Consider the following 17,908-nt stretch of genomic DNA (forward strand, 5'->3'; position numbering starts at 1 on the left):
GTGTGTTCCTGGTTGTGGCTCTTCGTTCCGGATTTCTGGATCCCGCGGGTTCGGTTTGCCCATTGTGTCCCTGTTCTGAGTGGTGTTCTCTTCAGCCTGCCTTTCATTCGTCTGTGCTTTGTCCAGCGATCTGTCCTAACTCTACTGTGAACCTGAGTATAATAAATACCTGTTGTTGAACTCGCTATTGGATCTTCTGCCGTTTTCCTGTCACCAGACGTAACATTCAGCTGCTGCTTTTGAAATAAACCTCATTCAGTTACTGTGAACTATATTGATGTTTTATTCAATCTATTATATTTTAAAAGATATGACAGACATTGTACATTAGATTATTTCATATTTACCATGTATACAATATATAATATGATAATTATATATTATGTAATATAAATCAATATATTTAAGACATATGTTCCCATATAAATCTGATTAAATTATCTTGTACATTGAGGTATATTATCACATATCATTTTACATATATATATATACAATTGCTCTTCCAATATATAATTTCACATAACGAGGGATATATTTCAATATACATAACAATATATTAAATAGTATAATATGTATTTTTTCAATATATGAAAACGGCAATAATTGCAGTATTGTCCCATATATTGCAATATATAACTTACATATATAATATATTATTATATAATATATCATATGATATATTACTATGTAAATCTCACAATATATGGAGACACATGAAATATATTGTCACGTAATATATTCAGAAATATATTATTGTTGCGTAAGGGTTATTATACCACATGATATCATGACTTCAAAACAAATATTGTTGAAAAGAAAATACCACAATGTCTCTTTATTCTCTTATTTATTTATGCAGGATGAAGATACAGATCCAGGATCAGCAACAAGATACACTTCTAAAGATATTATTCCACATTTATAGATTTACTGCTTTAACAAAACAGTCATGTGATGTTCATGAGTCCTGTCTGTCTCAGTGATGAAACTCTTTATATAATGTGACATGTAGAGACAGCTCAGAACTTATGAATATAGTGTCTCATACTGACTTTTATACAGTAATCTATAGCAAACATCAAACACACATTATTCCTCATTAATTCAGGTTCATATGTTAATGATTCTTCATGATTATCATCTTAAATCATTCGCTGAAGGTTCAGAGTTACTGGAATCACATTCTGCAAAGCTCATCTTCTCTTAAGGGGAACAGCAGGAAACCACTGAAAGTGTTGAGGTTATTTGTGTTATCATATATCCTCGTGCCAGACCAAAGCCTCACATAGACAACATCTCCAACCTCCAGGATCAACACAACTCCATTTGAGGAGTTTAACTCACCCTGAGTCTGATCAGCATGTGCAATAACCACATGCTCTCCATTCTTAACAATGTCTGCAGTTGCTGTAACTCCTCCATGACCAAACACAGAGACTCTGAACATGTAGGCTCCTCTCAGTGGGGCTGTGAAAACACCTGAATCAAACAACAAGAGACACAGAATCAGCTTCACACAGTTTAATGACCAAACACACTGTGTTATAGTTTTAAAAGATGAAGATCATTTCATTAATTCTCTTACACACATTACACAACATCAGATCTGAAGATTTTCAAAAGCAATCTGTGATCAATCCTACATACAGGTTTATTTACTTTGTTTTCTTTTATACAATTTAATTTTATAATCATTAGTCATTTATGTAGATTTATATCAATAGTGGTGCTTACAAAGCCCGGGGGGGGGGTAGAAGAAAAATCCCATAGACTTAACATTGCGGTGAACTTATCAAGCCACGCCCTAGCAACCATTTAGAGCTCCCTAGCAACTGATCCCATAGACTTCCATTGAAAGAGATCAAAGGGATAATTTTGGTAGAAGTGTCATAGAAACACGAGGGTGGGTTTGTTTGACTCAGGGCATCAACAGCTAATCACAAATCACCTTCAACACTTCCTAGCCACGCCCTAGCAACCATTATCAAGCACCTTAGCAACCCAAATGCACAGAGGGATATCTTCACATCTGAATGTCACAGAGGCATGGGGGTTGGTTTATATCATTCATACTGACAAGCAGCCTTTGGAGGATCATCATTGGCAGCTGCCAATCCATAGCAACCAAACAGAGTACCCTAGCAACCATTTAGCAAGACCTATATCTCTGCCTCAGAACATCATAGAGACATGGGGGTTGGGTCTTTTGACTCATGCTAGCATACAGCACTTCCAATATGATACATATGCTAACAGTGAATAGCTACATGCTAATAGCAATTAGTGAGGGTTAGGGTTATAACATAATAAAGACAAGTCAAAATGTGCTAGCATCATGCTAGCAAAATGCTAATTGTGTTAGCATAATGCTCGTAACATGCTAATCGTGCTAGCAAAACATGCTAATTATGTTAGCTAATCAAACTAATTGTGTTAACATCATGCTAGCATTATGGTAATTATTTTAGCATCATGCTCGCATCATGCTAATTGTGTTAGCATCGTGCTAACAACATGCTAATCATGTTAGTTAATAATTTTAACAATATGCTAATCGTGCTAACATCTTGCTAGCAAAATGCTAATTGTGTTTTTTTGCCACTGCAAGCACCACTCACATTTTCTTCAGGAAATGTACATTCTAGTTTATTTATATTATTCATTTAATAATTGTATTTAATTTATATCATTTATTATTTTATTATTATTATTAATTTATGTCTTTATATTTTATATTTCTTAATAATTTGTATTATTGTTTAGTCTTATAACTGTGGTCTGAGGGATGTTTGCTTCATGAGTAGGAGATCAGAGAAAGTCTCCATTTCAAGGTTTGTATCGTCACAGGATGATGTTGTGAAGCAGTGATTTTCCATTTCCCCCCCTTTGTATAACAACACTTGTTGAAATTGTACTGGCCAGACGAAGTCTGAGCATTGAGACTTACGCAACTAAGATTATTCAATAAAACTTTGCTCTTTTTTATCATCATCACTTCCTCTCCTGCTCCTGCTCTTCTGTGAGTCAAACTCTCAGGCTGATAGAAAACTGTTAACAGAGTCTTGAGGAACCAGACATTGGCGTGAAGATTCCTCTGATCTAACACTATAATATTCATGACTCATTTCATTGATAATTACCTGTGATTGGGTTGTAGGCGTTCCCTATGTTTGTGAAGACGTTCCTGTAGGTTAATGTGATCTCAGTGGTAAAAGGACCAACAAATCCACTGCCAGATTCCATCAGTGCAGCTGAAAAAGCAATCTCTCTGTCTGTTGTTGAAAAACATAAGCAATATTGTGATATATTACTGTATTACACTGAGAATGTATTCACTGAATTTAACATCACTCAAGCACATTGACCTCTGTTCTCTTTCCTCAACTCCTCCACTTGACTCAGAGTAAGATTTGAAGTTTCTGTGAAGGAATAAAGATTCTGTTAAATCACATTCACACTGATTATTGTAATAGAAAACACAATTTACACAGTAAACACTCAACTTTACACTGACATTTACACTATACAATGTATTGCACTGGTGTTTTACTCTGAGGATCATTGATAAAGGAGTGAATGTTTTGGTGAGGTACCATCAGTTTTCTTCTTCAGCTCTTCCAGGCTAATCGTCTGTTGTTCTGCAGCCTGTTCAGCATCTCTCAGTCGCGTCTCTAAAGCTCTGATGTTTTCTTTCTGCTCTCTGTTGATTTCTTTCTGCTCTGTGACCGTGGCGGTCAGTTCTCTCAGGGCTGCATGGATGTCAGGGAAGCACAGATGGCAGTATTGTTGGCTGTCAGTTGAAGCTTCAGCTCTCAAAGTGTCTGTTTGAGGTGGATTCTGTCTTCTGTCCTCAGAGCTGAGCTGTTGACTGATCTCGTTCTCATTGAGTCCTCCATTGACAAACACAAAGGTTTCCAACAGCAGCAGTAAACACACTAAACCCTTCATTCTTCACTGATGTCTGTCTCCAGCTCTTGCTCTGTCATCCCCACAGCCTCTCATGTGCCTTTATACCCCTGTTGTTTACCGCTCAAGTTAAGTTCTAATCTTTTTTTATATTGACACAAGTTGTAACTTTCCCAAAGTTTCCAAGATCCTTCTCAAGGCCTCACAGGTGTTCGCTGTCTGCCTTTTCATGTCCTTGAACTCCAGCAAACTCCACCAAGATGGCTTATTTTCTTTTAAGGTTCTAGGAATAAACCCACAGTAGAATCACAGGTTCTGCCAGAGAGTGCAACCAGTTTAACATTTATACATTTGGCAGATGCTTTAATCCAAAGCAATATATATTACAATTCAGTTCATTTGTGCATCAACTTTTGAACATTGTTGCACAGCTTTACAGAACACAGAGAAGAAAATATAAAGAAAAGACAATAGTCTTTTAAAGCACTAGCAGCAAATGGAAAAAGTGCCATGGAAAAACCTTAAGATATTTACAAAATGAATAATATTACAATTTTCCACCTTGAGTTGTTGTCAGCATTAGCAATGTAAATAAATAAGTGTACGTATCATTTGGTGGAAGTGAACTGTTGCAGTGAGTTTATTATTGCGTATGGTAAGCATTTATCTTGATAAAGATTGGAAGTATTGTGTTTTTATAGAGTGCTTCTGTAAAAGTTCTGTTTTGGTTCATATGTAGAGTAGTCTGTCTAAAAGCTGTAATGCTACTGTTTGATTGTGCACGTCTATTTCCTATTCTCGTTTTACCCTTTGTTTGTCATTGCTGTGTATTTAGATTCTAGTCAAATTTGTGCAAAATCTAAGTGGTTCACAGTTTACTTGTTTTTTTATCAATACTTTATTGTGCATTTCTTACAAACGGAGTTATCAGTATTGACAGTAGGTGCGTTTACATGGAGCACTGTAATCGGTTTAAAAGTCCAATCCGAATGAAAATGCTTCATATAAACACCTCAATCGGATTAAAAAGGCCCAAACCCAATGAAATTGTTATCGGTTTGAGAGGGGTGACCTTTAACCTCATACTACAAGAAAGGCTTTAACTCTGTCACTCACACACATGTATTTTATTTGGATAATGAACCGGCTGCGATGTCAAATTGGCAGTGCTAGAACTGAGATATTATGCTCGTGTGTGAGGCGCCGGCGCAATCACTTGGATTTTCCTCTCAGCAGTGGAAACAACTTTTTTGTACATTTTTGTACATTAAAAATTACAACACAATGTCAAGCCTTTGAAAACTAAAGAAAACAACAGGATGCGCTTTTCTTCTCTGTCTCCTTGAACATCTTTCTGGCTCACGTGCACAAAAATGAATCAAAACACAGCAAAAACATGACATGAACAGCTGTATTTTTATGAACTAACGTTAACAAAGATGAACAAATGTATTGCTCATGGTTAGTTCATGTTGGTTAATACATTAACTAATGTTAACTAATGAAACCTTATTTTAAAGTGTTACCAAAAAAGTTATTTTAAATTGTAAAAATATTTCACAATATATAAATACACACAGTTTTTGCTGTATTTTGGATCAAATAAATGCAGCCTTGGTGAGCAGAAGTACACCAAGTACAGTACAAAATAGTACAGTTTCCAAACTTTTGACTGGTAGTGTATATGGAATAAAACAAAACTAGAGGCGTTTGCAGACTTTCTGTCTTAGTATTAAGTCCGATAGAAAATCAGCAAATTCTGTGATAAAGTCTGTATGGTGTCCTGGTGGCCTGTATACAGTAGCTAACACAAAGTCAAATGGGATTTATCATCTACACTAGAAGCACCAACGCTTAAAAATAATTATATTTGAAACTAGACCTCTGAGTAATACTAAATATATGATTATAAATTACAGCAACACCTCCGCCTTTGCCTTTCAGATGGGGCTCATGTTTATAACAGTAATCTTGGGGGTGGACTTTTACCGTTAAAGAATAAGAGGTTAAAGAACAACAACTTTAATGGAGTCAGATAAATTATATTAAACTGAATTATGCACATCATCCTTCAACTGCTTTTGTTCTGATTATTGGTTAAAAACAGCAGCGTAAGCTTCCAGCCTTGAGCCACTGATGTGTGCTCGTATCATTCGGTGGACTGAGTTAATCATTATATGTGTGCTTTTCCTTCACATGCAAAAATATCCTGAGTTATGGGAAAGTGCAAGAATCTGCACTTCTGATAATGTGTTCATGGACATCTGCTAGACTGAAACGTCTGAATTTGTTGTGGTAAGATTATGTTTTTATCTGTTTTTCTTCATCACAGGCTCGCCAGGGTGTGTAAACCACCATCAAGTACATAGTGGTTCATCAATAATGAAAGGATATTTTTGAAACATGTAAAAAGTAAAAATGACATTAGGCTGTAAAACAACTTCAGATCAGACCCTGAACACACACACACACACACACACACACACACACACATGGATTCATATCACACAAAGAACGCTTATGCAAAGAAATAAATAGTTCATTATTTCTGAATCTGGATTTATTCCGATAAGGAACCACATAAATAAATTATATTTTGCCTGTAATTATGGTCACATTAACTAAATGATCCTTATCATAATCTTACAGATGGAACAAAGACACTTGTGTAATAATTTCAAACAGATTTTGGACTGAACACTGAACTGAAGCATTTAGAGTAAGAGCTCATGGGGTCTTTAATCTTCTCTCAAATTAAGATGAACAGCATTTTGAAGGATTATATAAACACACATAAACTGATAATGTACTGAGAATAAAAACTCCAGTGATACATGTCCAATAAACTGATGTTCAGTTTCCAAAAGCAATATTCCAACACACAGGAATATATACTAGACCTGAAACTGCAGAGAATGGACAAAATGTATAATATTTGTCTGTGTGTGTTCCAGATATTCTTTTTGTTGTGGGGCCCAAATGTCAAAAGCATAGTAAAACCTGAATTTTTGACATTGTGATAAGAAACTATCGGTCCTCATGAAGAAAACACCTTATAAATCATAATAAATGATATTTTTTGAAAGTGTTGCTTGTGTCCTGGATAAACTTTGAAGACTTTGATTTCATCTCTTGTGTGAGTGTTTCATTCTCTTCTCATGATATGTCAGAGAGTGTTTGAGTGTGTGTGTGTGTGTGTGTGTGTGTGTGTGTGTGTGTGTGTGTGTGTGTGTGTGTGTGTGCTTATTTATGTGATTTATGAGGACACAAATTTGTATAATGACATGGGTATTACACTGGTATTACAACATCAAGGTGGTTTATGAGGACATTTCAAATGTCCCCGTAAATCAAATCGCTTTAAAAACATATTAAACAATGTTTTATTAAAAATGTAAAAATGCAGAATGTCTCCTGTGAGGGTTAGGTTTAGGGGCAGGGGCAGTGTAAGGGGATAGAATATACAGTTTATACAGTATAAAAACCATTACGCCTATGGAGAGTCCTCATAATGCTGTTGCACCAACATTGCAGGAACAATGTTTCTGTTTTATTGTGTTAGGCATTTTGGTTTGTGTCATTGATACAATAAAGAAGAAAATGCATGAAAAGGGGGCAACTTAAAAAAAACAAACTTGGTTAAAAATAAGGAATTTTTAAATATTTTTTTTTTTTAGTATATATCAGTTATTAACATAGATTTCTTTCTTCTTCTTCTTTTTTTTTTTTTACCAATTTAAGAGACTCAAAATATATGTCAGTTTCAATTTGGACTAATTTAAAACATGGTCTTGATTTGGAAAATGTTGCTTTATGAATATGGAACTTACCTAATAAAATAAAGAGATTTACAATATTACATAAATTCCTATCTTTACAATCAAAGTAGGTAATAATCTGTTTCCTTCAAGTGTGATTGTATGTGTTGTTTTAGATGCCAAATAATGTTCAACACTTTTCCAGAATGTAATACAAAATGAACAACCATAAACGAGATGGGTTAATGATTCTTGTTCTGTCTTACAAAAACTACAATAATTATCAACAGGTGTGAATTTTGAGATAAACACGTTTGTGGGATATGTATTATGCAGTATTTTCACATGTAATTCCCTAACTTTGTTCAAGATACAAAATCTAAAAGGAACAAGCCCCGCTCCACGCCAATGAATCTCAGTAAAATGACAATTCCAGAAAAATGTCCCATGAGGTGTTATTTTCTTTAAGTTTAGAAAGCATTTTCTGATATGCTTATTAGTACAATTGCTGTACATAATATCCATACCTTTTATATAAAGAGTAAACTTAAAACCAGGAACTTCACTTTGTTTTTATATCTTTTCATTAATTCTAATATGCCATTAGGTATAGATTTAAAAACTGAGTTATATTCTTTGAACATTATCAGGAATGCCTTCTCTCTGAGAAAGGATTCATAGTAAAGTAATTGGTTATTACAATCAAAAAGGTCTTTAAAATAATATCTCTATCGATCCATTTCTGCAAATAGAGTGTCTTGTTCCCTTTATTGAGAAAGTTGTGAGAATGAGCTTGTTGATAAAATTGGGATAGTTTTAGTGGCAATCTTGTAATATTGTAGTTCCATTTCAATAAAAATTGAAGGCCTCCTGCACTATTCAAATGTTGTTTGGGGTTAAAGTACCATAAGGACTCTGGTGCTCTCAAACATTCCTTTAACCATTTCACCTTAAAGCTATAATTCAAGTCCCAAAAGTTGGTATTTATGTCTTTACATGTTGAATCGTGGACATTAAGAGAGAGGGCAGGGTAGACAAATCTTGAAATCCCTTCTGCTTTAGTCAAAAGAATTCTTCCTAAAATAGAAATGTCTCTTTGAAGCCATAAATTCAGTATTGTTTTGGTTTTCTTCAATTTAGGCGAAAAAAATTAAGTTGTTGACGTTCCTTGTGATCCTTGCAGATATGAATAGAATACCTAAGTATTTTACACATTTCTTAACAGGTATATTAAACATATTTTCCTCTACAGACATAAGATTTCATATTTGTCTTTCCTGGTGCACATGGCAAATACTATTTTTTTAAATGCAAATTTTGATTTCTTTTTCTCCATACACTGTAGTTTAATATCATTAAGTTCAATACCTACCATAAAATCAGACCATATACAATGCTATGGTCTAGAACAGTGGTTCCCAACCTTTTCCCCAGGGGACCCCTATTTTAAATTTCCAAATCCTTTGCGACCCCCCCCCCCCCAAAAAACAAAACAAAAAAACAAACAAAACAAAAACACACTGACTAGCATATATAAATATATATATATATATATATATAAATATAAATACATATAAATATATAGAATATTTTTTTCTTACCAACAACAGATTTTGTTTTTAATTTGAACAAACAACAGCAGCAGCATATATTAAAACCTATTATGGTTTAATAATGATTTTTTAAACCCTATTAATGTGAATAACAAGTGATCAGAGAATGTAGAAGATTATTATTCTAAAATGTTGCTAAATCTAAAAACATGCATCAGTTAGCTATTTTAAGAACAATAATCAAATAAGTGCAGATTTAATATTTTCAATTATTCATATTTTGTTGAATGTAAGTCCTTCCTTAATTATAAGAGACTAGCCTATATTTAATGTGAACTCTGGGCCTTAATTTCTTGTGTCAGAGTTTGGATATCAGGCATGATTTTCGTGACAGCCAAACAAAAGTCATTGTGAACATCTAGTTTATTGCGTGCCTTCGTTTTTATGGTAACCAGAGAGCTAAAAGCAGTCTCCGACAGATACGTTGTCGCGAATGGCAGGATCAGTCTGGTTGAGGCATAGTGCGCAAGCCTAGGTGCAAAGTCGGGTCCTTTCATGAGCCAAAACCGTTTGTTGTTCGGTAAAGAATCTCTTGAGAGAGGAATTTGACTTTATATCCAAAAGCTCGTCCTCTGCTTCTTTGCGGTGAAAGGATCCATTACCCATGCGCATTTTCCGACGTGTTCATCAACATCCGAGAATCGGGATTTCATCTCCTCCTGTAGAAGTTCCATGTGGCATGTGAACTCTTTGCTCAAGGATGCAGGTAAATTCCCCCCAGTCTGTTTGAAAAGCAACGGAAAGTGTTGCAGGTCCCGTTTGAGCAGCTTGTTCTTTCTGAATTCCACTTTATGCACAAATGCTTCAATGATTTCCTTGCATTCCAGGATATTTGCATCTGCGCCCTGCATGCGTTTGTTGGTCTCGTTATAGAGGCTAAAAATGTCTGCCAGGTATGATGTTCTAATAAGAAATTCATCAGTCATTTCATCAAGCAGTTTCTCATTGTTCACTCTCAGGAATTCTTTTATTTTTTCCTTCAGTTTAATAAAACGAACCAACACCTGACCCCTTGATAGCCAGCGCACTTCGGTATGGAGGAGGAGAGTCTGGTGCGCTTCATCTTCACACAGCTCCGCAAAGATTCGCTTGTTCACAGGACAGGCTTTAATACAGTTGACGATTTTTACAACTGTCTTGAGAGTTTCATTCAGCTCATCAGAGAGGTGTTTGCTGGCCAGGGCTTGACGGTGTATCGTACAGTGAAACACAAGACAGTGGGGAGCCTTTTCCTTTAGTCGTGCATTGAAGCCCTTATTTTTTCCCATCATAGAAGCAGCCCCGTCAGTGCAGCATGCGACTATATTATGATAGGGAATGTTTTGCTTGGTGAAGTACGTGTCAATCACGTGGAAAATATCTTCTCCTTGTGTCGTTGTTGACAAATTGGTAGACAAAAGAATATCCTGCTTTATTTCACCGTCTTCGATGTACTGCACATATGCAATTAGCACTGCTTCGCCTGCCACGGTGGAAGTTTCATCAAGTTGGATAGAAAAAAGGCGCGTCTTTAACTTTTTAACCAAAGTGTTCTCAACATCCTTGCCATTCTGCCGATTCTGTCTTTTACTGTATTATTTGACAAAGGTACAGTTGCAAGTTTTGAAGCTACCTGTGTCCCGCACATTATTTCTGCCATTTTTACACATGCGGGTTTGAGCAGAGTTTCGCCGATGGTGTGTGGCTTTTTTGATTGGGCAATGAGGAGCGCGCTCTCGAAGGATGCAACCGTTGCCTGTCTGTGTTCATTTCCAGCTCTAGTAAAAGCATCTCTGATGTTCTGAGGCCTTTTTGATATAACCAGCTCTTTCTTTCTCTGGAAAAATTCTATTGGTTTACCGACCGTCTGTGGATGTTTGGTGCTCTGATGCCTCCGTAGTTTGCAGGGCTTCATGCTTTCGTTCGCTAGTCTCACCACAGATTACACACTCGATTCCCATACGGAAATGTAATATATGACATATATGTCCCTATATCGCAAATGACGCCGTCATATATGCTAAATATAAGACAATATATTGCTATCACATATATACATATCTCTAGATATATGTTGATATAAGTTTATAACATATATACATTTTCCATATTAAATTAGTATATTGACATATATTAATACGATATATATATGACTATTGTTTATATTATATTGTATGTTATGACCATATATGTCACCGATATGTTTAATTTATATATGCCCATTTATTTAAACAACATACATACATTTTATATGCCTATGGTTTCCTTATTAATTAATTCCTTCTTTTCCTTATTTGAACAGCTTGAACTTTTAACAAGTCTACACAATCCACATTTCATTAAAAAAGTTTTTATATACATATCAGTGATGCGCGGGTTGATCCAAAATGAGCGGGTGCCCGCGGCCACCCGCGGTTACGAGTCATCCAAAAATATTTTTAATGATATTCGGGTCACGGTCGGTCGGATCGTCAATAAATCCTTATTTACCTTTTGAATGTTGAGCGTTATTAACTTTTGAATAAATGCTGACGCGGGACAAAATGCCCGATTTCCCAAAACGTTGAACTGAGCAATGCCATTGTACCATTTTAATAGGCTACTTTTAAACGCATTTAAAGTCAGTTTTATGTATTTTCTGAGAGGGGGCGGGATTTTTGTTGGGAAAGTCGGGGGAGAGACGCACACTTCGATTAGACTGGATAAACACATGCAGCATCTTAATTGTTAAGAAAATTAAACGAAATAAATGAATAAATCAAGCCTGTATTACATAACACTAGGCTATATCATACAGCATTCAGAAAAATAACAGTTTGCGCTCCTAAGGGCTTTCACACTTTTCCAAATGTTTTCCAAATGTGGGCTGATGAATTCTTCAAGCCGGGTCGAAACATAAACATCGCGTTCATCAATAATATGCATCTGGAGCTGAAATGGAAAATGATGGGCCGCCTCAAGAACTTCCTGCTCTCGCTGCTGCACCTCTGAACACACCACGTCAGGGCCTGAAACATTTTCTCAATGGCCCAACGATGAGCATTTACTACTTTTAAAAAATGCGGGTCAGGAAGCGGGTCGGGTACAATATTTTCTTCTTTTTTTTTGCGGTCCGAGTTGCGGGCGGGTTAGTTGAAAACGTCGGTCGGGTGCGGGTTGTTTATACATTGACCCGCGCATCACTGATACATATATACAACCCCAAATTAAGTTGGGACAGTATGGAAAACGCAAAAAAAAAAAAAAAGAAGTGATTTCTAAATTTACTTTGACTTGTATTTCATTGCAGACAATATGAACACAAAATATTTCTATTCTATTCTATTCTATTCTATTTTTTTTTTTTTTAATGTTTAAAATGTTTTACTGTATTACTTATTTTTTGCTAACTGCACCGTTTAACATTTAAGGCTTAGGCATGTCATATGTATTGCATTGCAAGTGTGTAAGTACACATCCATAACCTATATTTAAAAAATATGTACGAAATTAATGAAAGCATGTTTTTTACATTTGTTTAGTTTACACTATTAATTCAAAATATTTAGCAATTGATATACATAATATAAGAACATAACATATATTTAAAATATATGTGCACACTGTTTATATATATATATATATATATATATATATATATATATATATATATATATATATATATATATATATATATATAATGTCATTTATATATTCCATATACATTTATCAAATATATATTTTATATATTTCATTTTAAATGTAAAATATATATAATAAGACTATATAAAAACATATATTAGGAACATATATGTAACATGTATGCAAGCAATATGCTATGCATATATGTGTAGTTTGTATATTGAACATATATACAAAGAAATATATGTCATGTATATTGATAATTATATATGTGACATATATATAAAATACTGTATAATACATACATCAAATATATGGGCTAGTTTTATATGTCAATATATGAAATTGTTCCATTTTCTAATATCTTTTATATATGGGCAGATATATATGTACATATATGTTTTCACTTTCTATGTGGATATATTTAATATATGTACATATATTACATTTCCGTATGGGTTTTCACATTGTCCATTGCTTCAATAAAACCAAATGCAAGATAACTGTCCAAATAAATCCTTGTTTTTTTCTTAACACTCACATTTTGCTCTGCTCCCTGGCGCTTTGCCATATTTGCTTTGCCGTGTCTCACGTGAGCTTAAAGCGGCTACTGTAGAAACGGCAGCGTCTCACGTGACTCACACGCTCGCAATACATAGGCTAGTTTAAAATTATCAATATTAAGGAAATTATGTGTCATATGATTCAGATAATTGAATTATTTTTTATAATGAAAAATTAATCATTATTGTACCGTTTTAAAAAAAAATCTTACCAACTAGAAAGAGCTTGGCGACCCCTTGTAAAACTTTAGCGACCCCTAGTGGGGGTCGCGACCCCCTGGCTGGGAACCACTGGTCTAGAAGACTTGTGGACTGTGTTAGGGTGCCTTTCTAGTGGTTATAGTATGTAATCTTAAATTTTATGGAATAGAGCTCAAATAGTGGAAAAGAGTTTAAAAATGATATGAAAAATACAGCATATTAAAATGATTTCTGAAGGATCATGTAAGGACACTTACTGAAGTAATGATGCTGAAAAGTCAGCTTTTACAGAAATAAATTATTTTACAATACATTCTCATGAAAACAACTAGGCCTTTTGGAAATTGTATTAATATTTCTTAATATTTGTGGTTTTACTGTATTATTTTTGATCAAATAAATTCAGCCTTCTTCTTTCAAAAACATTTTAAAAAGTCTTATTTCAAACTTTTGATTACCAGTGTGTAAAATAATGCATGTGAACTAACTAGCAAATTATATATTTATTTTCATATATGACACTTTCCATTGGCTACTTGAATATGAAAGTTGCCAGTTTTAGCATGATGTATGTGTAGGCTAAGCCTACGTTTCAGAAATATATTTTGAGTATTATGAATAATTTGAAAATGATTGTGAAATTACTGAAGAAAGCCTGGAACCAGAGAGACAAACATTCCCTCTGATATGCTGAAAACTGCGACATTACAATCTGATTAATTCTAAAAGGTCAGCAGTAGTTTATATCCCTGGAAATTAAAGTCCGTCGTTTAACATTTTTTTTAAATCGTTAACAGTCGGGAAATATTGCCGTAGCCCATTGACCCATATTCAGCTCTTACCTCGGCTCGCATTCAAGTGCCGCCTGCGCTGCTCGGCTGCTGTGCACAGTAAATCCCGCCTCCTTCAATTTGATTGGATATCGCAAACATTTTGACATTGACGAGACACTGGGACTGAGCAGGCTATAGATTAGAGTTTTGCCTCAGGTGGGCTGCGCGGGCCATTCGTCTGGGCTGACGGAAGGATATAGGCTACGTAGTTTTACTACAATTTATTCTTCATATATATTTACGTAGCAACGGGCCGGCCCACATTGTCCAGCGGCCCACCGGGAAAACGCCCGGTACGCCAGATGACCAGTCCGCCCCTGTTTACATTTGTTAAGCCTCAAACCCAAAGCAGCTGAAAATTGGTCAATTAGGGTTATAGCATTATCAATCTGATGTTTGTCACTCAAAAAGAGAGCAGTATCATCCGCTAACTGAGTTACTCTAATTTCCTTGCCAAAAATAGACAATCCTTTAATAATAGGACTATGTCTAATATGTAATGACAATAATTCAAACACCAGCAGGAACAAAAAAACTGTGAAATAGGGCAGCCCTGACCAACTGATCTCATCACAGGAAATCTTTTAGTGGTGTTTGGATATAATATCACAGAACTATCAAATTTTTTATAAAGTATTTCAACTGTAGATATAAAATTGTCCGAAATCAAAAATCTGCTTTAAATAAAAAATAATGTTCTATCGTATCAAATGCTTTATAAAAATCAAGAAATACTATCAGTGCATCAGTATTGATGTTATCAGAATAGTCCAGCAGGTGGAAAACAAGTCTTATATTAGAACTAATGTGACGGTTAGACATAAACCTGGTTAGAGATAACCTTATTATCTCATGAAGAACTCTTTTAACTGGTTAGCAAAAATCAATGTCAAAATTTTGTAGTCAATATTTAAGAGCGTAATAGGTCTCCAATTTTCTATCATTAAATTATCTTTATCAGACTTAGGGAGAAGACATAATAAACCTCATACTCATGGACATTTCCTTTTTAAAAACGCATTCTTTAAATAGATCAAATAGAGGATTTTCAATAATTTCCCAAAAATGCAGATAAAATTTGACTGAAAGCCCATCATTACCCGGAGATTTTCTTTTTTCATTGAGCTAACAGCCTCTGAGATTTCCTCTTTAGTAATGGGACATTCGCAATCCATTTGAAATTGTTCAGATATAGTTGGTGTAAATGCCTTAATTGACTCGACAAATCTATCACAATCATCAAATTGAATATTAGACTTAAATATATTGCTATAAAATGTACCAAATGTATCTTGAAATGTCTAAAGAATTAGAGGTGATGTTATAATCAATTTTAAGAATAGTTCACTTATTTCTCTTGCGATTTCATTTCTCTAAAGCGGTTACGATCACCAGTGAAAGTGCCCGTGATCACCACCAGAGGGCACTGCACCATAGACTATTGCCATAACATCTCAGACTACATTTCCCATAATCCTTTGCCTGGACTCATCAGCCATGATTGTTTTCAGCCATCCTATAAACCATGTTAACTCTCTTAGGGTGTTTTCACACCTGAAAGTCCGCACCAAGGTCCGAACCGAAGTTCATGTTTTGATACTTTTTATACATTCGGTTAGTTTTGGTTTGGTTTCACATTGCAATTATGTGAGCGGACTAAAGAACTTTACATGACACACTTGCGTCCACTCGTCATCATCTATGTGGGCGGCATCTGGACATTGATTGGTTTGTAAACGGACGTGCGTCTGACGTCAGCGTCTTTGACAAGAATGAAGGAACGGACGCATATCGTTGCCACTAGTGAACAGTGCACATTGCTTGACTATTTTTTATTTGTTACGTTTAAAAGTGGACATGTCAAGCTTTATATACACATATTTATCATGTTTGTTAGACAAGTAGCTGCTGAGTTTTGGTTTATTTGAGACGCGCTCCAGTTCATGTGTAAAGCATGTGATCGCTCCCGCGATTATTGTCTGCTATAGATTTTTTGCTTCTTATTTATTAAATCCAGGCAATTATCTGATTAAACGTTGATTAAAATGAAGATACAATTTATACAAAACGAAATTCCAATTAAAGAAATGCTTTCTAAGCAAAATCATACAAAATTTCGTTAAAAATTATTTCTGACTTTCTGTCTTCTGACATATTGCGCATATTTCACTTTTCATAATCAATGTAGCCTAGATCGAATTTAAAAATAACATTATAATATTTAAACATAAACAGGAACTTCCTGTAAATGGTCTGAAAGTATGAACCATACAGAAAATGCTTTCACACTAGAAACGAACCGAACCTTTGTTCAGTTTGATCCGGACCGAGACGACCTCTTTTCGTCGGACCAAATTTTGTCTGTTTGGTCCGGACCGTGGTACGGGGGAGGTTTCACACCTGCAATTTTGATTCGGACCAAACTGAAAAGTCTGAAAATCCGGACCAAACAAGGTAGGTGTGAAAGCGCCCTTATATACACTGTGAAGTCTTGTTTAGAGTAACAACTCAAGAATTAGAGGTGATGTTATAATCAATTTTAAGAATAGTTAAATTATGTCTCTTGCGATTTCGTTTCTCTAAAGCTGTTACGATCACCAGTGAGAGTGCCCGTGATCACCACCAGAGGGCACTGCACCATAGACTATTGCCATAACATCTCAGACTACATTTCCCATAATCCTTTGCCTGGACTCATCAGCCATGATTGTTTTCAGCCATCCTATAAACCATGTTAACTCTGTCATTCACTGTGAAGTCTTGTTTAGAGTAACAACTGTAATTCTGAGTGTTCGTCCTGATTTCTTGTCTGTGGGTGTTTGGATGACCTGCCTGTTCTTGGTTTACTCTTTTGCCCGTGTTCCTGCCTTGTTGTGTTTGTTAGTTTGGACTGCCTGTCTGTGTTTTGACCTTGCCTGAACTCTTGACTATAATTGTGGATTACCCTTTCAATAAAGCTGCATTTGGATCCTCGACCTGTGTCTCTCAGAGCAGTTACAAAAGCAAAGAAATAACTCCAACTTCCAGCCATTTTGCTCGAGACCTTACAATATACATATTATCTATTTCCTTTTTTATTTATTTTTTATTACTGTTTCTTCTTCCCCTGAAAGACTATCCTCAGTCATTAAAATGTGTAATTTATCCATAATACTTATTTCTTTGGCTATATTATTATTTTTAATTACTTTACTTCGTTTAATTCCTATTTCTCTCATTTTAAACTTGAAATATTCCCATCTTTGTATGCGATTCACTTCATTATTATCAAATATGCTTTTTGCTGTTTTTTTTTTTACTAAATCACAAAACTCATCATCTTTCAATAAATTATTTAGTTTCCAATAACCACATATATTACCATTTTGTTGTTTTGTTCCTGCTAAATGTATTGAAATTAATTTCTGATCAGAAAATGTGGCATAGCTGTGATG

The 17,908-nt window shown here is 35.0% G+C and overlaps 1 protein-coding gene across 2 annotated transcripts; it reads right to left on the minus strand.

Annotated features, from left to right (window-relative positions):
* Positions 1-853: 853 nt before the first annotated feature.
* On the minus strand, positions 854-3,984 carry LOC307126656 (uncharacterized protein). Of its 2 annotated transcripts, XM_079817291.1 has the most exons (5): positions 3,594-3,984; positions 3,366-3,419; positions 3,141-3,272; positions 1,345-1,479; positions 854-1,226 (listed from the first exon to the last, which is right to left on the minus strand). In XM_079817291.1, exons 1-5 carry the CDS (start codon positions 3,946-3,948, stop codon positions 1,204-1,206), a joined length of 699 nt encoding a protein of 232 aa, XP_079673417.1. In that variant the 5' UTR covers positions 3,949-3,984; the 3' UTR covers positions 854-1,203. The 2 variants fall into 2 exon arrangements, with proteins under 2 accessions (XP_079673417.1, XP_079673416.1); XM_079817290.1 differs by having other exon boundaries at positions 854-1,479.
* Positions 3,985-17,908: the final 13,924 nt, after the last annotated feature.

The sequence above is a fragment of the Gobio gobio genome (assembly GCF_949357685.1).
Source record: "Gobio gobio genome assembly, chromosome: 5".
Taxonomy (NCBI): domain Eukaryota; kingdom Metazoa; phylum Chordata; class Actinopteri; order Cypriniformes; family Gobionidae; genus Gobio; species Gobio gobio.

Coding starts and splice junctions, on each gene's coding strand:
- LOC307126656 (XM_079817290.1), bottom strand. CDS start 3,948: ATGAAGGGTTTAGTGTGTTTACTGCTGCTGTTGGAAACCTTTGTGTTT. Junction 3,420..3,593: donor GCTGAAGAAGAAAACTGATG/GTACCTCACCAA, acceptor ATTCCTTCACAG/AAACTTCAAATCTTACTCTG. Junction 3,273..3,365: donor GTTGAGGAAAGAGAACAGAG/GTCAATGTGCTT, acceptor TTTCAACAACAG/ACAGAGAGATTGCTTTTTCA.